Source organism: Castor canadensis, chromosome 12 (assembly GCF_047511655.1).
Source record: "Castor canadensis chromosome 12, mCasCan1.hap1v2, whole genome shotgun sequence".
Lineage (NCBI taxonomy): Eukaryota > Metazoa > Chordata > Mammalia > Rodentia > Castoridae > Castor > Castor canadensis.
Window position 1 is genome coordinate 60,523,108 of NC_133397.1, and position 26,826 is coordinate 60,549,933.

At 42.6% G+C, this 26,826-nt stretch overlaps 1 protein-coding gene across 2 annotated transcripts in view; it reads left to right on the forward strand.

Annotated features, from left to right (window-relative positions):
- Anxa4 (annexin A4) overlaps positions 1-26,826 on the forward strand; it is a 52,678-nt gene that overhangs the window by 16,836 nt on the left and 9,016 nt on the right. Inside the window, exons 2-9 of one of the 2 annotated variants that reach the window (XM_074049891.1) lie at positions 7,410-7,592; positions 11,587-11,634; positions 16,589-16,676; positions 19,462-19,556; positions 21,367-21,480; positions 22,560-22,650; positions 24,192-24,271; positions 26,014-26,070. In XM_074049891.1, the coding sequence (XP_073905992.1) occupies positions 11,626-11,634; positions 16,589-16,676; positions 19,462-19,556; positions 21,367-21,480; positions 22,560-22,650; positions 24,192-24,271; positions 26,014-26,070 (534 nt within the window). In that variant the 5' untranslated portion in view covers positions 7,410-7,592; positions 11,587-11,625. The remainder of the gene's footprint in view (positions 1-7,409; positions 7,593-11,586; positions 11,635-16,588; positions 16,677-19,461; positions 19,557-21,366; positions 21,481-22,559; positions 22,651-24,191; positions 24,272-26,013; positions 26,071-26,826) is intronic. The other variant, XM_020152719.2, reaches the window with a different exon arrangement.

The following is a 26,826-nucleotide window of genomic DNA, read 5'->3' on the forward strand; positions in this document are numbered from 1 at the left end:
TAGAATTCTCATCTGCCCTTATACTTAATTGTACATGTAGCACACACACACGTACTTGGTGTGGTACAATATAAAGGGTACTAGCCTGCATGAAACACATAGTCACCACTTGTATGAGTGACCTGGGACCCCAGTTTAGTGTCTCCAAAATGTATTTCATCACCCCAGATCCATGGTCAAAATGATATAATATTGATAAAACACCTGGTCTTCAGTACAAACTGGTCAATTTTCATTTAACTATAAAGTCTACAGCCAGGTGCTGGTGGCTCACACCTGTAGTCCTAGCTACTCAGAAGACTGAGACTGGGAGGACCGTCATTCAAAGTCAGCCCTGGAAGGGGTGAGGATAGGTAAGACACCTAAAAAACTAGCTAGCATTTGTTGCCCTTAACGCAGAGAAACTAAAGCAGATATCTTAAAGCAACTGAGGCCAATAGGAAAAGGGGAACAGGTACTAGAGAAAAGGTTAGATCAAAAAGAATTAACCTAGAAGGTAACACCCACGCACAGGAAATCAATGTGAGTCAATGCCCTGTATAGCTATCTTTATCTCAACCAGCAAAAACCCTTGTTCCTTCCTATTATAGCTTATACTCTCTCTACAACAAAATTAAAAAATAAGGGCAAAATAGTTTCTGCTGGGTATTGAGGGGGGGGGAGAGGGAGGGGGTGGGGGCAGGGGAGAGAAATGAACCAAGCCTTGTATGCACATATGAATAATAAAAGAAAAATGAAAAAAAAAAAAACAAAGTCAGCCTTGGCAGATAGTTCATGAGACTCCCATCTCCAAAATAACCAGAGCAAAATGGACTAGATGTGTGGCTCAAGTGGCAGAGGGCCTGCTTTGCAAGCACAAAGTCCTGAGTTCAAGCCTCAGTCCCACCTAAAAATTTTAAAAATAAAGCCTCTGTAGCTCCAAAGGACAGAACATGGAAAGTGAGGATAGCTTTTCTGATGCTTGGAGCCACTTAGCAGTGAAAAAGCTACTATGGAAGAGAGCGACCCATAACCAGAGGGACAGACAATGACTAGAAGCTGGGAGGTGATTGTTGAGAAAGGTAATAGGGACAGAGGTGGAAGTGAAAGTGTCCCTTTTAGCACCTAAGGTAGTACAGGGCATGGAGCAGCCATTCTGGTGATGTTGATTAAATGAATGAACATGAACCATCAGTGAAACTATCTTATCTGTCCCATGATGGTGAGCAATACTCAGTGTTGCCAATACACCAACTTCTTGTTTCTATGGTCACTGGCCAGAGAGGAGGGGAATCCACTTTGTCTGCAATTAAAAGGCGGAACAGTTTTGAAAAATATCACCACCAACAAAAAATCCAGCCAAGCAGAATTCCAGAGAGCTCTAGTCCATAGGTGGTGCTAGGAGCTGCTCAGATACCCCCCGCCCCCACCAAAAAAAAAATACTTAGCAAAATCTGAAGCACTATCCAATGCAAACTGAATACAGTGTCCAGAGAAACAAGGTAGATAGCTGTGCATTTATAAAAGCTATTATGACGTGCTTTTATTTAAGTCCTGCTTGAAGCTTGAGCCTAGGGAAACTGAGGCAAGACATTTAACAAAGCAAGACATCTAACAACATAAGGATTGGACATGCTTTCTTGGCAATAATTCAGGCCATATTAGCTCTCTTTTCATTTTGAAAAAATGTAAGTATTTGAGCCTGCCTCTTCATATAGTATAGAACTCATCACAGTTAGTTTTGTTATTATATCATTCAGGTGGCTTTCAAATTGGACAAACTGGGTGTTTTAGCCCACTCTGGCCACATGTGACCTCAGGAAAATTACAACTTTTCTATGACTCCGTTTTTGACTTATAAAATGGAACAATAGCCAGACTCCAAAGGTTATTGGATACGTTAGTTACATAATGTAGAAGAGGTGGGTAAGGTGACTCACACCTATGAGCCTAGCTACTCAGGAGGCAGCAATCAGGAGGATCATGGTTTGAGGCAAAAAGTTAGCCAGACCCCATCTCAACAAACATGGTGAGCATGGTGGTCTGGGCCTGTCATCCCAGCTACATGGGAGGTGAAGGTGGGAGGGTCATGGTGTAGAATAATATTTAATAAATGTCCCTTGCTTCCTCCCCCTGCCTTTTAGCCAAAGGAGTAACTGAAATAGAGTAAAGACCTTCACAGACTTTGACGAGATGTGGGAAGATTGAAGGAGTGGGGATATTTTACACCATATGTAAAATTCATGTTTTTGAACTTAAGTGTTGAAAGTGTTATTGTCTTCCACAACACTGTAAACAAGAGGCTAAATTTTGAACAAAAGCTTGTCAATAAGTTACTCGTGGTGTTGGATTGAAATAGATTCTTATCTAAGATTGCTTAGCAGGCAGGTGTTAAGAACAAAATTTCAACAAATTTAGTTTTAGGGACTGAATTAGTTTTTATGAGTGATTCACAAGTTAGGCTGCATCACAAATTAGAGGCAGATGCAGGGGACAAGGTAGAGGGAGCTCACTGGATCACCTAACAGCTGGCTTTTGTAAGGTAGCCTGAGCAGGCACAAGGAGCATAGGCATAATACCAAAAAAGGAAAAGAAGTTACTGGCCACTGGTGACTTTGTGTTACTTTCCTTGTAAGGGTGAAAGCAGAGGTCTTCCTTGTCATGTGGGCTCAGGTTGAGTGGGCCTTTTCTTGCCCACTCTTGCTGTGCATCTTGTGGGCGGTTTTTTTGTTTTGTTTTTAGACTGGGCTGTTTGGGGATTTTTCTTGTTTTTACAGTTTAAATTTGATTACATGTACTTAACAGATGTGACTCCATTTTGGTCTGTCTGTTGGGACTTAGTGAATAAGCTCAGTCTAAAACAATGTCCTGTCATAAATTTTTTTTAAACACAGCTTTCCAAATTTGCATTTATTTAGCTTACAACTTATGCCTTTGAATAAAGCTTTCAAAATGTCCATGGCCCCTGACTCAAACCCCATCACTACGACAAAACTTCCTTTTATCTTCAGAAGGATCTAAGTTCAAAGAAAAAAAAAAAAGAGGAAAAGTATGTTGTTTTTATTTTCCTATTTCATAGGCAGTTTTGAAAGACTTTAGCACTTGGGTGGGGCTCAATCACATCCTCCACAAATCCACAGACCAGAAGTTGAAATTTGTCATCTTTGTGGGATGTAAAATGAAACCATGTACCAAAGAAAAATAGTGAATGATTAAAGCACATGTGATCTTCCAGGGAAGTGAGGATGCGCCACGGACAGCAAATCCTCTTGTGAAGAAGGCTTGGGTTGTGGGGTGGGAGTCACTGTTAGGGGTCTGAATGGAGGCTGCCGAGTTAAGCTGGGGTGTAAGGTCAGCATCCTTTTCACAGGTGAATTCACTGTAGTGCACCTGGTGGGTGCAGAGAGATTGTATTAGCACACTAAGGAGGGGTTCTACCCTGAAAGACGGGCACACACTCACACACTCACACTGCTGATGCCTTTATTTACATTAGGAAGAAGATTATTACTTACACGAAAATCCTCATGGTCCAGTATTAGTAGATAGGTCCACTTGGGAAGCCAAACTCTAGTCTCAAGGTTGCTTGGCAACCACGGAATCAGAACAAAGAGCATTAAATGGATAAAATCCATCTTCACAGAGGGGACATATCTGGCTCCTTGACACTAGAATATCCTTTCTTTAGGACATGGCTTTGATGACTACTTTAAAAAATGTCACTGTCCTCGTTTCAAGTGGAGCTCGCTTTGCTGGTGGACACAGTTTTTCTTTAAATATGCTAACTAACCTTTCACCAGACTTGCTCAGCCTGGGTGCCATTTTTTTCTCATTGACTTGAGTTTGCATAGTTTTATTTTGTTGGCTGTTTGCTGATTTTACTAGTCTAATGCTCAGGGAAAAATCTACTTCGCCTACTTTTTAAATTCTAAGTAAAAGAGGAGAAAGTACCACACTGCTGTCTCTACACATGGTCTACTAAATAGTACTTGAAATCCAAGTTCCTTATTGCACATAGGTACAATCTGTCCTATGGACATAAGAAACTTTTCCACTTAAGTCAGCGCCTGGCTTGATGCACGGATGGAGTGCGCCCATGGTAACACAATATACAATAGTCTATAATGATCCTTTTAGACAGTCACCTGAATTCATCAGAAGTTATTTTTGTAGTCTTACCTGAAATAAGTTGAACTTATTTGTAACTTGTTTTTCCCTGAGTAGCTGTTATTGGCGTAGATTCCAGGTTTAATTCCCAGCTTTTCTTCAGTTGTTCTAGTATGCGTGCTGTCAAGATTATTCTAAAAAAGAATGTCTTTAAAACTTCCCTGTCCCAAGCCCTGGTTATAGCATTCTGATCCTGTTAAGAAGATGCAGTTCCTCCACCCACGTGTAACATGACCCTTAGGGGTTTTTCAGACCTCATTAAGAAAGTGTCACCTTCAGTCTTCATCCTTCCATCTGAAAGAGTACTGATTTTTAGGGTCATTTGAGTCACTCCTGAAATGTAAGCATGTTTGCATTTTACAGATGGCAACAATCACACTGTGGTTGCTTAGTATTTTCCCCACTCTGTAAGCAGCAAAGCTTGGAAACACCCCCAAAACATCAGTCATTGCAAACGTGGTCGTTCTGTTCATTTTATGAAATTGTAGGAAGGCCTTCTGAGAGAAAGAACACAGAAGTCAAGGAAGCTGAGCTAGTGAAGAGTTTCCTTCAGGGAATCTGCCAGGGCAGGTGGAAAGTGCTGGAGGCTTTTGTAGGCTAAGGGAAGCTTCTGGAAACAGGGCCTTTCATCCCTTGGGGCCCAGCATTGTGCAGCCTATACAATGCCTACAGCAGTTCTGTATTGAGGAATGCAGTTCTTTCCTCTCTCTGCTCCTCTTCCTTCTTGCCAAGAATCGTTTCTACCTTACTAGGAGCCAGACACTGCTAGAAAACAGTTGGGTGGACTAACTTTGAGTGTTATCTGATATCCCATGTAAGAATCGAGGACTGTCACTTTCTGCATTCACTTCTACAGTCTAGCTAGAAACTTGTTTGGCACCAGGAAAACCTAAATATAAACGAGCAACAGCTATCTCTCTGTAAATGGACTTATGCTGTGTGCTGTCTGCGTTTCAAAATGAATCGTCTAAAAGAACCCAGTGTTCAAGTGTGGAACATTTTTTTCCCTTTTGGTAAACTATTTCTAGGTTCTTGAATAATGACTCTCAGTATTTCCAGAAGGCTTTGCTCAAGCAGTCTTTCCACTTTGTGGGAGTAAAAAGGTGTGGAGCTGTTCACATTAAATTAAAGGTTGTCTTTTTGAGAGAGGTTTCCCTTCCCTGCCTCCTCACTTGTCATTTATTGCAAAGCTGCAGGAAAGCAAAGGGAGGCCCTGGCTCAGAAAAGCTGTGTCTGCCAGAGTTGCCAGCCAATCGGCAGGAGCTGAAGTCAACTCACAGAAATTATACTTATGGAGGAGGGGAGGAGGGTGGAACAGGCTTCAAGATGACGGTGTGACTGAAGTTCATGCAAGACCCAAAGATTCTGCTTATGACTTTTTTGTTTTATTCCTATTGGAATTTGTTTCATTCACCTGATTTTTAACAACCATTTTTTAAATGCCCATAAAGATAGTAAAAGTGTCATGTCATTATTTTAATAAGTAAATAAATAAAAATGCCCAACAGGGTGCCTGTGACTCACGCCTGTAATCCTAGCTACTCAGGAGGCAGAGATCAGGAGGATCTCGGTTCAAAGCCAGCCCAGGGCAAACAGTTTGTGAGACCCTATGTAGGAAAAAAAAAAACAACAACAAACAGGGCTGGGGGTATAGCTCAAGTAGTAAGAGTGCCTGCCTAGCAAGCATGAGGCCCTAAGTTCAAACCCCAGTACCACCTAAATAAATAAAATTTAGAAAAATAAATAAAAATGTCCAACCTAAGTGCAGAGTCTCTGTGCCTTTTCCCTTTCTCATGTTAATGAGAATTTACCCATAACCTGGTAATGGGCATATTCAGCAGATGAATATCTTAATTGTTATCAAGCCCGTCCCACACGGCTTCATCAAAGCATAGCAAATGCTTCATCTGTGGGGTTCCACTGGCATTTATATGGAGAGAGGGACAGTCTGCCTTCTCAGGGTAGTCAGACCTTACAGCCATTCTTACCTAGTTCATCAGGCTGGTGTTTCCTCAGGAACATCCTGTGTGTCTGGATCACGGACGTCTGCCTGTGATATTTCCAGTGAGCAGTGGTCTTGCATCCACTCAAACATATTCTTTTACTCTGTAGCATTCAAAACCAAAACTCTGCCCCTAAATTAGTCACTGTTAAAGTCCATTTTAGCGAAGGCTCCTCAGGAAGCTGATGACACTTGTGTACAAAAGAAGACAGTTCCTTCCAACTGTCATCCTTGATTTCAGCAGTCTCTTGGTTTTGCCCTCTTCCCACATGTACTATCTTGTTGGTAGCCAGAGTTCTTCATGGTATTTGCTGTAGTTCCAGAATGATTTTTCCTTTGGGGATGGCTCTGAGGTTAGTGCCCAAAGCCTCGGACTCACTGAAATCTGAGGTTGGTCAACCCAGGGCTCTCTTTTAATTTCATGTCAGCTATTAACAGGTAACAATAACCAAGGGATGTTCTGCTTTTCTCATTAGTTTGCATTTCCTTATGCATCCAGTGAGCTAATTAATCCAACTTCCTCGGATTAGTTCGAGGTTCCAGAGGTAGCTTTACCTCCGGTAACTGATCTCAGCACAGCCGCTCTTCCAGGAACCAAAGGTTCTTCACACCCCACCCCACCCCCCATCCATTCATCCTTTCTCTTCCCATGCCACATGCTTCTATGAGACATGGGCATTTTAGCAAATCTCACTTCTAATGCCAGCTGTATAGGAAAAATAAACTGTTTTTCTCTTTATAGAAGGCCATCCATATTTTCATGCTCTGCATTCATGCAACTAACTGCAGATTGAAACAAAAATCCCGTCTATGTATAGACTTTCTTCTTTGTTATTATTACCTAAACAATATGCTATAACAACATTTCTATAACACTAACATTGTATTAGGAATTATAACTAATCTACAGGTGATTTAAAGTAGAAGAGGATGTGTACACTCTATGCAGATAGCATACTATTGTATATAAGGAAATGCAGCATCCAAGGAATTTATTATCTGAAGGGGTCCTGGAACCAATCCCATTCAGATACTGAAGGACAACTGTCCTCTTAACACTTCACTCCTGGCACCATGTGGGGATGGAAAGATATGACACCTTTCCTCACCCATCATAAATTTCATGGCCAACACTCTTATAAGAAAAAGACAGGTTAACAAGAGTTAACCTGCATTCAATCAGAGTTTTATGTGACCCTGGAGTCTTCATAAATGAAGACATCCCCCCAACAGCCAAGGAAAATCCTATCTTTATGCATAGGTTTGATGAAGAATGAACAGCTGTGTAGAACTGTGATTGGACAAAGGGTTTGATGTAATCTAAGGGAGGAAAGCCAGCCAGACCTGTCCAGATTCTTCTTGGACTCTGAGTAGCATTCCTTTCTCCTGAGTATGGGGCAAGACCCCTCTTGAATAAGTGTCTTATGACCTGCTGTTAGACAAGGTAAGTGAAAGAATTTCTTTCTTTCTTTCTTTCTTTCTTTCTTTCTTTCTTTCTTTCTTTCTTTCTTTCTTTCTTTCTTTCTTTCTTTTTTAACCACCTCTTAAGTCTTGTTGATTCTTTTATTGTTTTCTGGTTTCCATTTCCTTTTTTGTGTGTGCATGTGGTACTGGGGTTTGAACTCAGGGCCTTACACTTGCTAGGAAGGTGCTCTACCACCTGAGCCACTCCACCAGCCTATAAAAGAATTTCTTGATGGCCAGGTCCTACTCAGAAATGTGGACAATAGAGTAATATTTCTGGGCCTTATGGCTGGCTTTGAGGGGTTCCTGCATCTTAGTTTGGAGAAGAGGAATTCTGCTCCTATGACTAACTTTGGGAGAGTCAAAGATAGTGAGAGACAAGAGAACAGGAAAAAGTCCAAGGAGACTTTGGTTCTGAACTGCCTGTAAGACCTCCCATTCTCTTTGGTTCAACACACTCTCAGCACATTAAAGTACTATACTTTGGGATATTTTGATCTTGTGATTTGAGCTCCAGAAACCTGTGGTAGTGGCAGGGTTCCCACACCAAGCAATTCACAGTTCACTGTGAACACCACGTGGGTGTCCTATAATTTAACTATCCACCTGGAGTTAGTGTCCCACCTCACAGGTGCTGGACTCAGTTCTACAAGACTGTCCCTCTTCAGGTGGCAATCTCAAGTCCAGGTGGTGCTTCTGACTGCCAGCTATAAACCAGAGGTTCCCACAAAACCCTGTATTTAATTGCTTGCTAGAATGATTTGCAGAACTGGATTATAAATTTGTTAGGAACAGGAATAGGCAGATGGAAGAGGTGCCTAGGACAAGGTGTGTGGGAGGGGACAAGGAGCTTTCATGCTGTCCCCACTTTGGGGTTTTTATGGTTGCTTTATTATGACTGATTAAATCATTGGCCATTGGTGATTAAGCCAGTCTCCAGCTCTCTTCTCCTCTATGAGGTGGGGAAGTGAAAGTGCCAACCCTCTAATCACATGGTTGGTTCCCCTGGCAACCAGTCCCCATTTTGTAGTTATGCTGGGGCCTCATTGCAAATCCTTCATTAACACAAACTCGCGGTGGTTGAGAGCAGCTTGTTTTGAATAATGGAGCTGTTCAGTTTACTCTTAGTGGGTTAAACATTTTTAAAAAATCCCGGGGTTTTAGGGATTCTGTACCAGCAACAGGATCCGATCATATATTATTTCTTATTTTAAGTCACTACAGCACTCTACTTTCCTCCCTCTTCATCGTGTGCCGCTCTTATCCCTGCTCAGGAGACTCCTTCTTCTCTCAACACAGTAAGCTTTTGCCTGCCTCAGGATCTTTGCACTAACTTCTCCCTCCGCCTGAAAGAGCTGTCTTGCAGAACTTTGAGTTGCCAGTCTTTATTTAGGATTTCACTCAGTCTAGATGCTATCTCCCTGAGATACCTTCCCGATCACCTTATCCAAGAACACCCTGTCCAGGCCAGCTCATTCCTGGTCATACCTGACCATGTCGTCCTCCATATCAAGAGTCAGCAAACGTTTTCTGTAAAGAGCCAGATAGTAAATATTTTCATTTTTGCTGACCCTGTGGTTTCTGTCACAGCTATTCATTTCTGTTCTTATAGCATAAACGCATCCCCAGACAAAGAACAAACAAATGGATGTGTGTGTGCCCCAACAAGTCTCTATGTATGGAAACTGTTAGAAAACAAAAATCATGACAAATCTAGTTTTGCAGATCTTAATTGGCTTTAGTTATGATCCTGGAAACAGGTAGCAACCCAGATAAAAAATGGTTCAGGATATCCCACTCTACATAGTCAGGTTTCATTAATAACGGGAGAAAAAGAAGTCACATACAGAAAACAGAAGTGAGGTACAAAAGACAGCTGATTGGTTATAGCTCTCATCTTCTGTCTTATTTGAAGATGGTTTGAGCAGTTGACTGCCTGTGATTGGCTGAGACTTACCCTTGTTACAAGAGCAGGTTACAGTTCCTCTGCACGTGGAGTCAGGTTACAGTTCGCTGTGTGTGAAGAAACCTTTAAGCCAAACCTAAAATGAATGGAGCCAGCTTTAAAATGAACAACAACACTGAAGTTTGAGTTTCATAGAATTTTCACATATTGTGATATATTCTTTTATTTCTCTTCTTTTGTCAATTTGAGAATGTGAAAGTTGTTCTTAGCTTGTAGACTACAAAGGCAGAAGTTGACCCATGAACTATATGTACTGATCCCTGCTCTGAACCATGCTTACAGTTTCACCTTACCAGTGTCTGAAATTGTACGTTTTTGTTTATCTCTCCTGACTGACTATAAGCTCTTTGAAGGCAGGTTCTTCGTCTTACCTACTATGTTCTATCAACAAGAGCAGTACCTGGAATACAGAGGAGCTTTAGAAATATTTGGCTATTTCTGTAAATAAGCTGTTTCTGTAGCTGTCCCTCAATGTCCTTCATTCAGTCTCACTCACTCCAGTCTATCCTGCAGTATACCTTGCTAAGCATTTCTTTTATTTCAGCATTTCTCTGCAAATAACATCTAGCTTCCTACTATTTCCTTCCTTACTTGGGTGCACAAGGCCCTTGCTAGTCACAATTTCTACTCTTCCAACCTCATCGCTGGGCCTTCTCTGGAATGAGCCCTCTGCTCCTGCTTCCTCTTCTCGCTGTCCCCAAACCCACTGCTCACTCCCACCTCTGACCTTTGCTCAAGCAGTGCCCCAAACCAGTTGGCTAATCCCCTAGAAAGGGTCTGAAGCCCTATATAATTGGAGGTCAGTCTGCAATGAGTGGTGGGAAAGCAGGAAGAATGGAGTTGGGCCTGAGGAAAACTGAAGATGAGCAGTGAGCATGACCAGACATGACGTAGTTATCACTGAAAGGTCGGGTTTGTCTAGACCAGTGTTTTTCAAACTACTGGGCAGACAAATGGTTGGGAAATCTTGTTAAAATGAAGATTCTAGCAGTAGGTCTGGGTGAGACTTGAGATTCTGCTTTGTGGTTGTTGTTATGTTGTTTATTTTGTTTTATATTTTGAGACATGGTCTCACTATGTAGCCTAGGCTGACCTTGAACTCCCAATCCTTCTGCCTTAGCCTCCTGAGTGCTGGGCTTACAGGTAAGCACCACCATGCCTGATATGATTCTTCATTTTTAATAAGATCCCAGGATGCCTAAACCTCTGGTTCTAGGATGAGTCTTTGAGTGTCAAAGAGCCAACTATATGCTTAGAAAAAGTGCCTGTTTGCATGACTTAGATACGGGAATGGGAAGCAACTGTCCTGTCCCTTGGGGCTTACTATATGTCAAGAAAAGAGTCCTAACCTATAATGAAGACTTTTTTTTTTGCATTTTGAACAACTGAAAAAACAAGGAAGGAGGACAGGGTGTTGGAAAGGACAAAGCTGAACACGTGAGGCTGCAATAAAGGGAAGAATCATCTTTGATCCTGAGATGGAGGCAGTGACAATAGCCATCGTAGGATGGACGGATGCTTATGTTGGCTGGGCTGCTGGCCTGTCGTCTCTCTCACACACACTCACACTCGCACATGCACTTTCACACATACACATGCACAGACTGTTGTATGGGATGTTCTTCTTTTTCCTGATATAGATGGGTCATCTCCTCTCTCCAAGGGGACACCTCTCCTGATCCACCACAGCACACAGTTCAAAATCTACATGTGGCTTGAGTACCAGTTATGGTACTTTACCTTAATAAAAGTACAGAAATCGTTCTGTACTGTATATCTCCAAACAGAAGAGCAAGTAGGAAAGTATTTTGTTGGCATAATAAACCTCACAGCTCTGCCAGTTTCTCTTTAATGATTAGCCTGACTCTGGTATCTTTGGCTAAACTATAATGAACTTTTGATGGAGTTGTGTGTTGTTTCCCCTTGGCTTAATTCCATGCAAATAACAAAGTATCCTGACTAATGGCTTTATTCCACTTCCTTTTACTTTTTTTTTTTTTTTAAACAGAGGAGCTTCTGCCAGGGTGACTGAACTCTGATCCTAACCATGGCCATGGTAAGTTGTGAAGTGCCTCACCCACTGGGTACCAGTCACCAGCAGGTACAGGATGTGAACTCAGGGACAGTTGGCTTAAGTAAAGCATTATTTGCTCAGCAGAAGGGAGGGAGGAGGACATGGGAAGGCCATTTTTTCCCCTTTACTTTGAATACCTTTCAGAGATTCTTTAAGGGATGATGAGTAACTTGACCCTGAAAACTAATTCAAAGAAATGTGGGGAATAGAGTAATATTTCCTTTGACTTCTTCTAACAGCCTGAGAATATGGTTTTCTCTCTGCAGAAGCACCACATGTTCATTTTGCAATGCTTAGGCAAATCAAAAGGAAAACATGTTCTACCACCAGGAGATGGCCACTACTGACATTTTGGCATCTCTCCATCATTTCAGGCACACTGGGAGCCATGCTTCTTAGCAGCAAGTGGTTGTCATCTGCCCCCTGCTTTCACCTGGACTTGGTTATTTGATCTTTGAGACAGGCATGGAATCGTATCCCCTTGAGAGTTCTGTAAAGTTAAACACCCAGGTGAAAGCTGAACCTCTTAGCTGCAAACATGGCTCTGCCTAGGGCTGGCCATCTGCTGTCCTCCCACCCAAGGACTGTTCCTGATTGGATGGATGGTTCTGATCCCTGGTTTTCTGGGAACAAATAATAGGATTAGAATCTTACACCTGGAGAGGAACAGGAGACACCACCAGCTCTAGATGCCTTTCTTTAGGAAGATGGATTTGTATATTATCCTGAGCACATATGAATACACTCTTAAACTTTTTTTTACATCAGACATTCTAGAATTTTCTTCATGACCCCTGACAAAGGCTTATTCCTGACTTCTCCAAATCTGTCATGCTTTAACTTGACATTCATTTCTTTTTGTTTGATTTTCTCTGAACATGGAGAACATTAATTCGAAAATGTTTGTGGTGTCCTTTCTGTGTGCTAGATGTGGTACTAGGATTCCATATTAGTTCTGGAAACTCAAAATTAATGACCTTCCATTCCTACCTTCAATGAACTCACGGCTTTCTTGCATGTGAAGACTGTAAGCAAGTGACCTTACAATGGGTGCTAAAGAATTACTTCAGTTCTCTTATCCTTTCTCCTAGAACCTGTTTGTCCATACCATGACTGTCATTTTACTAGAAAAATACAGGTCATTTTTTAAAGAAAACCATGATACAGTCAAGATATTGAAATTCCCTTGGTGGGGGGAAGAGTCACTTAGATTGCTGATAGAGAAACTGAACCACCCTTGCAAATTCCCCTATCAATTCATCTTGTTAGATATTAATTTTAATCCCATAACAGTGTCCCTCCCAATGCAGTTTGCTTTAAACTTGAATGCAATACTTGAGTACCACTCAAAAATTTTTAAGTACCCAAGTTCCAAAAAAACCTGTGAAACACTGTCTCTGGCTGGGGTGTAGCCTAGTGATACAGTGCTGCTTACCTAGCCTGTGTGAGGCCCTGCATTCAATCCCCAACACTCATCTCTCTCTCTCTACACACACACACACAAGCTGTCTCATGGTAGGGTCAAAGGCTAAGTTAGACCCTGTTGGAATTTTAACAGCAAATCCCTAATTTGCTTATTACTGAGGTATGCTAGAAGAAAAGAAGTAAGTATTACTTTCTTAAGGCCACTGTTACCAAGTACACAAACCAGGCAGTTTAAAATAGTAGGAAATCGTTGCCTCATAGTTCTAGAGGCCAAAACCCCAAATCAAGGGGTCAACATGGCCCATGAGGTCTCTGAGCCCAATGGGGGTCCTTCTTGCCCCTTCCTAGCTTACTGTGGTTTGCTGGTCATCTTGGGTGTTCCTTGGCTCTCTGCTGTGCTCCTCCAGTCTTTGCTTTTGTCATTATATGGAATTTGACTTGTGTATCTCTGTCTTTGTGTAGCTGTCTTCTTATAAGGACACCAGTCACAATGATTCCATCCTAAAACAATATGACCTCATCTTAACTAATCATGTTTGTCTCAACCTTATTTCCAACTAAGGTCATATTCTGAGGTCCTGAGGGTTGGAACTTCAGCATGTCTTTTTTAAGGGATATAATTTAACTGGTAAGAGTATCCAAGGATGTCAATGTCATAGATCTCTACTGTCCTCTATCAAGTAAGTAGAAGGTGACGACTAAGCGCTGAGTGCTGACTGTAAACAGAACATGAAAGCCTGGCATTTCAGCAAAGGAGGCCCAGTGTCCTGTGTACCTGAGGACTTGGATGGGCTGGATTTGGCCACAGTGGGTCTAAGGGGTCCGGGCCAAGACAGTTTAGCTATAGAACTCAAGTCTGGTTTGCTAGAGAATTGCCCTAAGTGTAGAAAAACTCTGTGTTCCTTGAATGCACATATTATCCTTGGGTCACATCAAATCATCAGAAAGCGTTAGCTCTGTCTCCACTAGGTTCGCTACCTTGTACAAATGCTCTATCTAGTCCCTTCTGGGTATTATCCCACAGGCTTGCATTGAAGACCATTATAAGAAAGAGATAAAGAGTCTCACTTTTATATTTATTATAGCAATGTGGTTGAAGTCATATTTAAGTAATGATGATGAAGAGGATGATGGTGCCCCACTAGCTGGGGTTTCTGTTTTACTAGTTACTCTTTCCTCAACTCAGTGCTATGTGCTTCTCTGTGTTATCCTGTTTCATTATTACAACTACCCTGTGAACTGGCATAATTATTTCTAGTATACAGGTGAAATTTCTCACTGTAGCCAGTGCTGCCAGCTACCTCCATTCTCAACCTCTGGACAGCACCCTCTCCTGAGTTCCCTTCTCCCTCCGGGACTGCTCCTTCTCGGTCACCCATGATGGGCTGGACTTGTACTGTCCCTGCAGTCCCAAGACAACTGTCCTAGGACCTCTGTCCTTCTCATTCTTCCTTTTCTCCCTGAGTCGTCTCCTCAAATACCATCTAAATGCTAATGCATCCTGAATGTATTACTTTAGACTTAGCCTCTATATAGACTTGGTTATCTTCTATAACCAGTTGTCCTACTGACAAATCCACATGGATGCTTAATGGATAGCCCAAATGACATTTTGAACATAGAAATCACTGCCACCCCAAATGTGGTGGTCCTTCCCCAGTTCTCTGCATCTAGATAAACAATACCCCTCTGCACACAGCTGCTCAGAGAAAGTGACTGAGTTATACTTGACTCTCTTCTTCCCTCACCTCCCACATCAGTCCATCAGCAAGTTCTGTCGCCTTTGCTCAAAAATAGGTGCAGAATCAGTTTATTTCTATCTTAGCTATTCCACCCTAGTCTAGCATCTCTTCCCACGGGAATCTTGATCCAGACTCTCCCTACAGCAAATCAGATCATATGCCCCGCCCCCCCACACACACACTTTGGCTTAAAACTTGTCAGTGGCGTCCTTCTGCAGTTAGAATAAATACAAGTTCCTTACTAGCTTGGAAGGGCTGCCTGCCCAGGCTCCAGTCCACTTCTCTGATATTCTTTCCTTTCTTTTACCTTTAACTTTTATTGACATTTTTGTGGTACTGTGTCTTTCATTCTTATTAGGGAAAAGTTTAAACATATGCAAAAGTGAACAGTATGATAAGGACTCTTGTATTTCTATCAGTAATTATTAACGCATCGTCAATTTTATTTCTTCTTTATCTTTAAAACTTCCTCCCACTTGGGTTATTTTGAAAAAGATCCAAGATATCATTTCACCTGAAAGCTATTTCAATTGCATGAGTAAACCTTTTAAAAAATAAAATGTAATCATAATACTATCACACCTATGAATCTTGAGACTAACTCCTTAATATCATAAAATGTAAGTCAGTGTTCAAATTTCCAGTTGTCTCATGGCTTTTTTTCTTATTGTGTGTTTGAGTCAAGATCTGAATACAATTCAAACATCATGATTGACACGTCTTTTTGTTTGTATGTTTGCTTAACATGCCTTTTTGATCTCTTAAACTGTAGCTCCCTTCCATCTCTCTCTTTTAATTCCCTTTGCAATTTGTTTGTTGAAGAAACAAGATCATTTGTTTTAACATTTCCCTCTCTGTTCTATTTACTATAAAGTGGGTTTTGGAACCAGGTACCAGTGGCTCACGCCTGTAATTCTAGCTACTTGGGAGGCTAAGATCAGAGGATGATGGTGTGAGGCCAGCCCAGGCAAATAGTTCTCCAGATGCCATCTCCAAAATAACAAGAACAAATGGACTGGAGGTGTGAGCGGCAGAGCATCTGCTTTGCAAGTGCAAAGCCCTAAGTTCAAACCCCTGTCCCACCAAAAAAAAAAAAGGTTTTGGCTCCAGAGGCTTGACTAGATTCAGAGTTGATTTTTTTCCTGTTTTTTGGAAGGGACAAGCTTACTTCATAGTTGGCAGTACAACTTATATTACCACTCTCCCCTTCTCAACTTGAGCCACACTGACCTCTGGCTTCTCCTTAGAAGCAAGTTCCAGCCTCAGAGCTACTGCAGTAGCTGTTTCCTCTGCCTGTGACACTTTTCCTCCATCTTTGGCCAGCTGCTGTTACTCAGCTCTCAGCCTAAATGTCATTCCTCTGAGCAGTCCCATCCAGGACCTCTCTTTCTGTGCTGTAGCACTTCTCACCATTAGGCAAATTTTAGAATATTTATTTACTTGTTTACTGTCTGGCTGCCCCTCAACTAGAGCTTCAGCTCCATAGAGGCAAGAGCCTCATCCCTCTAGCTAGGTGCTGTGATTCATGCCTGTAATCCCAGCTACTTGGAAGGAGGATCGAAGGGGAAGTTCAAGACCAGTCCAGGCAAAAAGTTAGCGCTAGTAATCCCATCTACTCTGGAGGATTTAGATAGGTGGATTGCAATCCACTTTTTCCCAGGGGGAAATACAGTAATACTCTCTGGGGAGAGTCCATGCTATGGGAGGTGCCTAGCCAATGTCTGCTGAGTGAGATGCTGCCTCTCAGTCACGCCACTCTCTGCACTCAGGCAACCAAAGGAGGTACCATCAAGGCTGCTTCAGGATTCAGCGCCACCGAGCATGCCCAGAGCCTGAGGAAGGCCATGAAAGGACTTGGTGAGTCTCTGGCTAGAGGTGAACCCTCTCTTGTGCTCTGGCAATAGTGAGTAGGTATTCTTTTAAGAAAAAACAAGAAGAACTAGTTGACTTTTCCAGACAAATTGAAGACTTGGGGCTCAAGGAGTAGAGTACTTGCCTAACATGTGCAAGGCAATGGGTTCAATTCCTAGTACTGAAAAAAAAAAAAAGTTGGGAGAGTGTATTCTTCGATGTTCTGTTACTACAACAAAATGCTTGAGATAATCATCTTTAAAAGAGGAAAGGTTTATTTTGGCTCAATTTTGGAGGTTTCAGTCCAGGGTTGGTTGGTCTGTTCTCAAGAGCTTTCTCAAGCTCTGTTCCTCCTGACCTAACCAGGGGCAACTGGAGATACAGAAAGGACAAAAGATAGAGACAAAGCTGGGGCAAGGTGTGCCGGGCACTCGGATGGAGACGCATAGCATCCTTGTTACTTCTTTTCTCTATTAACTCTTCTTTTACTTAGCTTCTTTTCTCTATTCTTTAAAACTTTACTTCTAAAGTCTTTCTTCTTTTCTGTTCTTTAAAGTCTCTTTCCTTGGACACACTCTGTCCCATGTTTTCTTTAATCTCTCTTAAATTATTGGCCCTCAGACTTGCAGACAAACAGTAGCCGTGTCTAAAAACTGCATTAGCATAACTCTTAAAACCTCGGTGCTTAGACTTGCACTGTCCCATGTTTCCTCTAGTCTCCAGCATAACTCAGCAGGAGCAGCAGCAGCCAGCTGCGTCATTCAGTGGCAGTCCCCTTGCAAGCCGCCCTGGCAATAGCTTCCACTTCTTGCAAGCAGCCAACCAATCAATCCCCTGCCCTTCTTCAGTGAGTCTTTTATATACAGTAGTAAACAAGGAGGTGGAACAACAGTTCTCAGGGAGGGCCATGACTTGGCAGTGCCTGGTCTCCAGTCAGGCCTTGCTACAGGTCTGAGTCCATGTCCCTCTCTGGTTCGGGCTGTGGTGATGGGTAGGTTCGGCTATAGCAGGTCTGGGATGCAGAGGAAGGAATTTTGTGTGAGGAGGCAGGTGGCATCTTCCAGGGCACAACTCTTTAGTTTCTTCCAGAAGATGGGCATAGTCATATGGGGTTCACTTCAGCCTACCCTGGCCTAGTTCCTGCCTCCAAGACTGGGTGGACTTTTGTCCAGAGAAATATCCCCTGGTTCTTAGCTGCCACTTATTCTCTCATTGAGATTTGGGTATATGCACTTGGCCACAATTGCTTATTTCTCAATCTTTCTATTCAAAAAGAGTTCATTTTACTTAGCCTTAATGCTACTGCTAGGAACAACAGTAAACAATAATATCCAGTGTTTATTAAGCTGCACTATGTGTCAGGCATAAAGACAGAATGTAGGAGAATTTGGTTTTACCCTGATAGCAGCTTGCTTTACTGATGAGAAGCTGAGGTATAGAGCTTAGCTAACCTTTCCTTGGGAAACAGCACAAACATGGACCACACAGCATTCAGAATTTGCAAACCAAGAATCATTTGGCACAATTGATCATTTTCCAATGCCTGCTATGTGTGGACCAATATGAGGTAGATTGTTGGAGGAGACAAGGACATATCATTCTATGTGGATATTCATAATAGAAAATGGTAGATCATAGAGAGCCAAAGCCAGACTACAGCCCCACCAGACCATAGGAACCATTGTATATTTCTGGGCAGGAAGGGACATGGTGACAGTTTCTCTGTTTTAGAGAAATGAACCTAGCAAGACCCTGAGAAGACTAACGAGAAGGTAAGAAATAGTAGTAGTTGGCAGACTTTATAGTTGTCTAAGAAGAAACCTGAAACCCTGAATTGGTATGGTAGCACAAAGAGTTAAACATGCATGCAAAAATGATTGGAGAGCAAAATTTTGCATGATTTGGAGGAAATTTGAATGTGGAAGAAAGAAGAGCATAAAAAAAAAAAAAAAAAAGCTATTTTGAGGGTTTCAAACTTGGCCAAGGGAGGGTGGTAGGTGAGCAAAAAAATAATAACCCTTATCCCCCAGTTGAAAGTTCTGAAGGACCAAATGATGCTGATATCTATTATCTTTTTTTTTTAAGAACAGTAAAAGGTCCCTATGCATGGAAACTTAAAGTTCTATAGATTTCTCCCTATACCTCACATTTTTCTGAATCTCTAATCTTCAAAGAATAACTATGTAGAATATTTTTTTCATTTCCTTCTGAGATATTTCAGTAGAACCATTTCCATAACTCTTTATCACTTCCCATCCCACTTAAACAGTGAGGAAACTGAAAACTCACCACCTATGCATGAATGTCCAGCTGTCACAAAGATGAGCAACCAATTTGAAACATCCCGGCATCGAGTCCCCCAACAGGGGACAAGTTTAAATTGTTTCAAAATTCCAAGAAAATGGTAGAGAAAAGGCAAAAAAGCACAAAAGACAGGAGATCCAAAAGACATGAAAAGAATCCAGAGGATAGGAAGGATAATTATCTCAGTTAACCTTCCCTGCATGTTTAGTAGAAGATGACTATTTTGCTAATTAAAGGAGAAACTAAGACTCAAATATACATCTTCTTTTGAGATAGGGTCTTGCTGTTTAGCCTAGGCTGGCCTCTAACTTGAGATCCTCTGGCCTCAGCTTCCCCAGTGCTGAAATTACAAGTGTGTTCCACCATCCAGGACTTCTTTTCTCAGCAAGATCTTAGCATTTGTTTGAATTACTCCAGTGTCCCCAGGGAAACCACTTTCTCATTCCTGTCTCAAATCAGTCCCTTACTGTCTCTACCTCGCCCCCAGGCACTGACGAAGATGCCATTATCAGAGTCTTGGCCTACTGCAACACTGCCCAGCGCCAGGAAATCAGGACGGCCTACAAGAGCAGCATCGGCAGGGTATGCAGTCTCTTCCACTCTGTGTGGAGGACCAGGGACTTATCAGGCAACATGGGCTGGATGCCTGAAGTAGCCCTGTGTTTTAAAAGATAGGTCCTTTGTCTTATTTAGAGCCATTCTTGGAAATAAACGTGGTTACTAGAGCCTGGGAAGAGCTTGGGGGAGGGAGGGAAGCTTCGGAAAAAGGGAAGAAGGAGAGGGGAGGGAGGGAAGAAGGAGAGGGGAGGGAGAAAGCATGGTTAATGGGCACTGGGGAGCAACTGAATAGAAAGAGTGATTTCTGATATTCTGTAGCACAGTAGAGTAACTATGGTTGACAACAATTAATTGTTGTACAAAATAGCTGTAGAGAGGATTTTGCATGGTCCCAACATAAAGAAATGATACATCTTAGGTGATAGATATGTCATCAATTCTCCTGATCTAATCATTGCATATTTTATACGTGTATTGAAATGTTACACTATACCCGCAAATATGCACAATTACTATGAATCAATTAAGAATAAAGAAGTTTTAAATAGAATTTTAAAAAAGATATTCTTTATACTTACTCAGAAGTGACTTGGGGGAGCTCTTGATCCACAACCTCAAGGCCAATTTTGACCCTTTCCTGCTGAAGTCCCCTCAGGGCTGTACTTGCAGGTGCTCAACCACTGCCCTTCTGAGCAATGGGCATGGCTGAACTTGCAGAGCTGCTTCCCTGGTCCTATGGACCAAGACTCCAAACTGACTAAAATGTCTACAGCCAGTTTAAGTAGCTTTCCTAGGATTTAGTGTCTCCACATAAACTTGTGGCATATATTCATTCCCTTGAGGGACAGCCCTTATGTTAGTCAGCTAGTCATCACTGTGACCCACCACCTGAGATACCAATTTAAAGGGAAGGAATTATTTATTTTGACTTATTTCAGAGGTTTCAGTCTGGCATGGCAGAGAGAGCATGGCAGAGCATAGTAGCTCACATCATAGCAGCCAGAAAGCAAAGAGAGAGAGAGAGAGAGAGAGAGAGAGAAAGCCCCTGAGCTAATGGTGCCACCCACATTCAGAGCAGGTCTTCCCTCCTAGTTGAGTATGTAGTGCTTATCACTCTGTGCTTTCCCCTTTGACTTGAATCTCACACTCATCCCAAACTTCTATTTCCAACGACTCATTAACCAGCATCATTCTACTCAGTCTTTCCACATCCCCAAGGAAACTTTATCTGCGTAGTGGTGGTGAGGGAGAACCTTTTTTATTGAGGAAACATTATCAATAAATATCTCTGACCTCAGAGTACAGTGGCTTTGGGACAAGTGTGTCTGTCCTGGAGAGACTTCCCAGCCAGGGAGACTGTTGCTGCATCTCACTGGCAGCACCATGCTGCTGGATAGGGCAAGCTGGCCCAGCTGCTCTGCTGAGTTTCTGCGTGCACACGCCGAGTGTCCTGTAGGGAATGAGATGTCAGCGATCAGTGGTGCTGATGCTCTTCAGAACATTTTAAACTTCTTCATCCCCAAAGAAACTGAATAAGCATTAATAGGCATGACATGTGAACTGGGGACCTAGGTGGTGTTGCCACACATAGTGACTAGAAAATAGCCTCTCGACATAATTGAAGGTCTGTAGGTGTGTCAGGGAACCATAGAAAAATTCCTTTGTTCAATTGTGAGGATGACAGTGAAAAGGTAAATATTGCCTTAGTGTTGTGAGGAGAGTTTTGACCTTGCCTGCTCCCTGAAAGGCCTTGGAGACCCCAGACATCCCCAGATCACCCTTGGTGAGTGGCTGATGTAAACTACTGTAGTAGTTAAGCTTTCTTCTGTTGCAGGACCTGATGGATGACTTGAAGTCAGAACTGAGCGGGAACTTTGAGCAGGTGATCATAGGGATGATGACGCCCACCCTGCTGTATGACGTGCAGGAACTGAGAAAGGCCATGAAGGTTTGTGCTTCTCTCCTCACACTCTTGGTGCTGGTGGTGCAAGCAGTGACACGTTGTCTCGAGAAACTGTGTAAAAGCCCATCTGAGAGTGGGAGGATAAAGTATACAAGGAAAGTTTTCCTTTTTCATGACAACTTGAAAACTGTACAGCAGTTGTAACTAAAAAACTGTTTTCCAAAAGGTTATGGAATCATCTAGTCCTTCCTGTGGCTAAGTGAGCAGCGGTTACAGTTGTCATTTGTGTGGTGCTGGGGATGGAACCCAGGACCTCTGACACATAAAGCACAGCTGTTCTGTCAAGCCACACCCCCAGCAGGAGTGATTAGAGTTGTGATTTCGGTGCAGTTAGACATGTTGGTGTTTAGCTCCTTTCAGTCATGGAACTTTACGGCTCACCCTGAGGCCTCTGCATCTGCTTTGGCTTTGAACTGGCAGAAGAGTCCTTGGCCTCCCTAGCACCAAGCCATCCACTGCCCAGCTGGGGTCTGCTGATTTGCAATGACAAATACAATTGCCCTCCTCTGCCATGTCAATAAATACTTGACCTTTTTTTTCAAATGAAATGATATTTATTTATTTTGCAGTACTGACTTCAATAACTCAGGGCCTCAAGCTTGCTACGCAAGCACTCTACCACTTGAGCCATGCCCCCGGCTCAATGCTTGACCTGAGGAAGATTCTGGGTTAGGCTCTGAGAAAGTAAAGAGATTACAAAATCTTTGCCAGAAGATTCTACCCTTCAAAGAAAGAGAAAAGAGATCAGGAAAAGATTAAACCCTTAGAGGGCAGAAAGTGTACCTAACCTAGTACAGTAAGCAACCCATGGTTTATAATGTAATAATAAGCTTTTAGTATTACTAATAATAGTTGTGGTGAACATGGTAGGCTTCGGGCAGGACAGTTAAAAGTTCACAAGTCCTGTTGCTGATCCCAGTGGGTTGTCTTTAATGTCTGAATTTATGGCTATATTCCTTCCGTGCTGGGACTCAAAATTTTTAAATTTTATTTAATTAAAAACATAAAAATTGTATACTTTATACACTGGCTCATACAATCTTCTCCTTGGGTCTTGTGTTTAGGGAGCTGGCACAGACGAGGGCTGCCTGATTGAGATCCTGGCCTCCCGGACCCCCGAGGAGATCCGACTTATCAACCAGACCTACCAGCAGCGTATGTAGAATCTAGTGGCCCTAGCCGAGGTTTTGCTGTGATTTAAGAATGAGAATAGCACAGTAGTTATCCACCAATTAGACTTTCCTCATAGACACACTGACATCCGTGGGGATCCTTAGTGCTAAGCACTGCTCGAGGCAAAGCCCTGTCTAGACAAGTGACTGTCTGCTGGCTTCTTAAAATTTCCTAGGGGAAGGTACCACTCTGCTCAGCTACCAGGGCAGTGTTTTGTTACACTGAAAGCTGGAAAGTTGTTCCTTAAAACTAAGCAAAGAAGCAAAGTCTTGGCATCCCCGTCATGGTGGTACATGCCTATAACCCTAGTACTTGGAGGCTAAGGTGGGAGGAGTGCAAGTTTGAGGTCAGCCTGGGCTATATTTGGAGACCTTGTCTCAAGAAAAAAAGGCCTGGCACCAACGAGTCTTAGTATTCCAAGCAGTGGCCTGGAGGGGCTGGCTGGCCCAATTTCTGACCTTTAGATTATCACAAAATTTATTCCCCTCTTAGGAACCTCTGAGGATGATATGTATAAAGAGCCTTTTAAAAAAATGGATGCCTTTTTGCTCTGAGTAAAATAAACAAACAAAAAAACAAGCATGAAGTGTTAGCTCCTGCAGTGTGTATTCAGTATTATTTAGATTAGCTAAAAATATCCAGCAGTGGTAGATTGTATGGTCTGCTCACACAAAGGGATATTATACAGTCATCAAAACATATATTAAAATATTATCAAATTACATAGTGTGGTATATAGACAGGTGAAAAAAGACAAGTCGAAAAATAGTATGCTAGTATCCTTTTCCTTTGAGAAAATACATGTTTGTAGAGCAAAATAAGGGAAAGATATTCACCAAAAAGTTATGGGATTATTATTCCTAAGCGATTTGATTATGGCAGAGTTTTATTCCCTTCATTTTACTTATTTTTCTGCCATATTTATTTATCACCCCCCCCCAGGAGCTGGGGATTAAACACACCAAGCTCAAATGTCAGTTTCCCCTAAATTTTCCATAGTCGGCATGTATTCCATTTGTAGAAAGAAAAGAACACAAATCAGAGCAAGAGATTCTAAACGTTGGGAGCTTGGATTATCATCCTGACTGTACACCACCCCATGCAGGTTTCTTCCCTCAGGGCAGTGGAGCTAGAGATTCTCGGTGACACCTCTCAGAACCTCCTCAGGGAAGCACTGCCACGGTCACCTCCCTCGGTGACGCTGTGGTGGTCATTCAACAGCTACCATCCAACTGCTTTCAAAAGAGAGCCCTGAACAATAGGAACAAGAGGGCAGATTTCAGCCCCGCCTTCTTGACCTTCCCACCCCCATCTTAAGGCTCAAGAATATCTCAATTCTACTATAATGACAAGAGAAGACTATTTTATCAGAGTTTAGTTTTTGAAAAACTCTGTGCAGAGAAATGCTTCAGATGAACTGTCTGCATACACAGGTGCTCTTAGAGGACCAGAACTCACTGTCAGGTGACAGCATTTGGGCAGGATTATTTATTCTGATGCACTGAATTCCACTATCTTGCTAGAATACGGACGGAGCCTTGAAGATGACATTCGCTCTGACACATCATTCATGTTCCAGCGGGTGCTGGTGTCTCTGTCAGCTGTGAGTTGCTTCCTCTGTCACTTGCTTCTGGTGGGGGATGGGTTTTATTGAATGCTTCCTCTCCATCTTTTTAGCGGTCATTCTCATCCTTTCAGCCCTCAACTGTGGATATTCTGCAGGTGTTGCTCTTGGGCCTCTCTTGTTTGTTTGTTTTTTGTTTTTCGTTTTATTTCTCCCTCATTGACCCAGGCCCCTCATGTGTGCCCATTTATTGTACTCTAATTGAGTATTCACAAGTATCTAATCACAAGTGCCCTTGTTGCAAAGTGCACTGAGAGCTCTGAAGATGATTACAAGGTAGTTCCTGTGTTTATCAGTTTATATTGTCACAGGGACATATTGTCATCAGGACCACAAATTGCTATAAGGCAAGAAAAGATGAAGTACCAAAGGAGAGGCAGATAGCAAAAGGAAGATTCAAGGAGAGACTGTGGTTGCAGAAGTGAAGATGAGGCTTCATGGCAGATGCTGGTTCAGGGAGGACTGGGGGAACACTAGGATTCCAAGAGGCAGAGATGGGGGTGGGCACATTCCAGAAAGGAAGAACAGCAAGAACAAGGTGAGAAGGGAAGAAGCACTTCCCAGGGAACAACTGGCAGAACAGAAGGGCTGTTTATTCTAGAAGCAAGCTGGAGGAATGGGCTGAGATTCTATGCTGGGAGGAGTTTACATTTTATTTGAAGACTAGTAGGGAACCACCAAGGTTTGGGGACAGTGGGTGATGTGATGATGATGAAGATGACCAGGTGAGAAGTTACAGTAGTGATCCACTTGAGAAATAAAACAGGACGGGACTAGTGGGGCACAGAGCAGCGCTGCCAGAAGAGACACTTAACGATACTTCCATGACCTCCATCTTCATCCCTGACCTCCTTCCTGGGCGTGAGAAGTGTGTTTCTCACTGCTTTTTAGACATTTCCTTATGAATATTCTACCACCACCTCAAATCGCTTTAGTTTCCTAGATCTGAGCTCATTTTCCTCTTCTCCCTGACTTGCCTCTGTCTGTTAGACTGTTGCTATTGCGTGTCCTACACCTGAAGCAGAACCTTGGAGCTCAGCTCTTCCACCTCACCCTAGCTTCTGATGTTACTTAAATAATGCCTGCCTGTTTCTCTTACTTCCTTCTCATTTTCCCCTTTCCTCCCTTATTCACTTCCCTGATGAGCCATGCTTAGACCATAGAATATTAAGGCAGCACAATAATAAAAATGGTCTGACCAGAGGAAAATGGTCTATGTTGTCACTCTTTAGCATTCTCTGAGACATCACCATGGCCCTCCCATGGACTTGGACTGGTATGTTTGAGGGGGTTGCTTTGCATCAGTTCCTCAGTCCCTCCTCAGGTCCTGGATTCTCTTAACTCTCCACTGTTCTCAGCCCTTTCTGGTACAAGTTGATGAACACAGATTGGCTAATTAGGAAGGCTGAGTCAGCTGGAAAGTCAGACACAGCAGTGGGAAGGTGGAGAGAGGGGAAGGGGAGGTGAAGGGAGTATTCTCTTCCCTTCAACTGCAAGAGACCCTTCTGCAATATTGGCAGCCACAGTGGGGCTCACATTTCTGTTGGGAACCTTCTCTGTGCACAGATTAGAGCAACTGTGCAAGAACACTCAGAGTCCCACCCCTTATGGCGTTTTGTCTCGTTGCCGTGTCCTTGGATTCCCAGGTGTTCTGTCTTAACAGTGCCCCTCAATGTTCATGGATGCTCTCATTCTCTCTGGTTTGTTTTTCTCATCCTCAGGGTGGCAGGGATGAAGGGAATTACCTGGATGACGCTCTCATGAGACAGGATGCCCAGGTTGGTAGAACTGCTTGTTCCTTTTCCAACTTTCTTCTCAGAAATAGGCATTTTCTGTTGCAAGGTATACTAGCCAGGTTGAGGTGTGTTATAAATAAAAGACTCTCACAGGTTATCTTTAACACAGAGATCATTGCAGGGGTTCCTAGGATTTGACAATGTGACTGGACATCATTATTTCTGCACTCCTGGGCCCCAGACTTCTTAACACCAGGTCCCTTGTGTGCTGATTCCAAAGAATCACTGACTGACTGCTTTTTGTTTTACAGTGCTGGGGATGGAACCCAGGGCCTGGTCCATGCTATTCAAGTGCTCTGCCACTGGGCTACATCCCCATCCCTTACTTCTGAATCACTTGGAGGTGAAAGAAACTGCCTTTGCTCTGTTCACTTCCATTCAATAGGACCTGCATAAAACAACTTGGCACAGCATATACTCTGGGGTAAAATTAATACCAAACCTTAAGAGGCACTTGCTTCCTTGACACCCAGCCCACTGATGGCTGTCCCGGCACCAAACCCAGTGGCCAGAAGACACTAATAATAATAATAGCTCATAAAAACAGTTCCTTACCAGGCACCAAACATTGTCCTAAGACTTTATATTAAATTCTTACAGTAACCCTAGGATTGTGATCTGCATTTTACAAAGAAATTGAGACTCAATGAAAAGGTCCTTGCCCTAGATCAGGTACAATAAATGGAACAACTGAGATTTGCGCCCAGATCCTACATTCTTAACTAATACCCAACCATA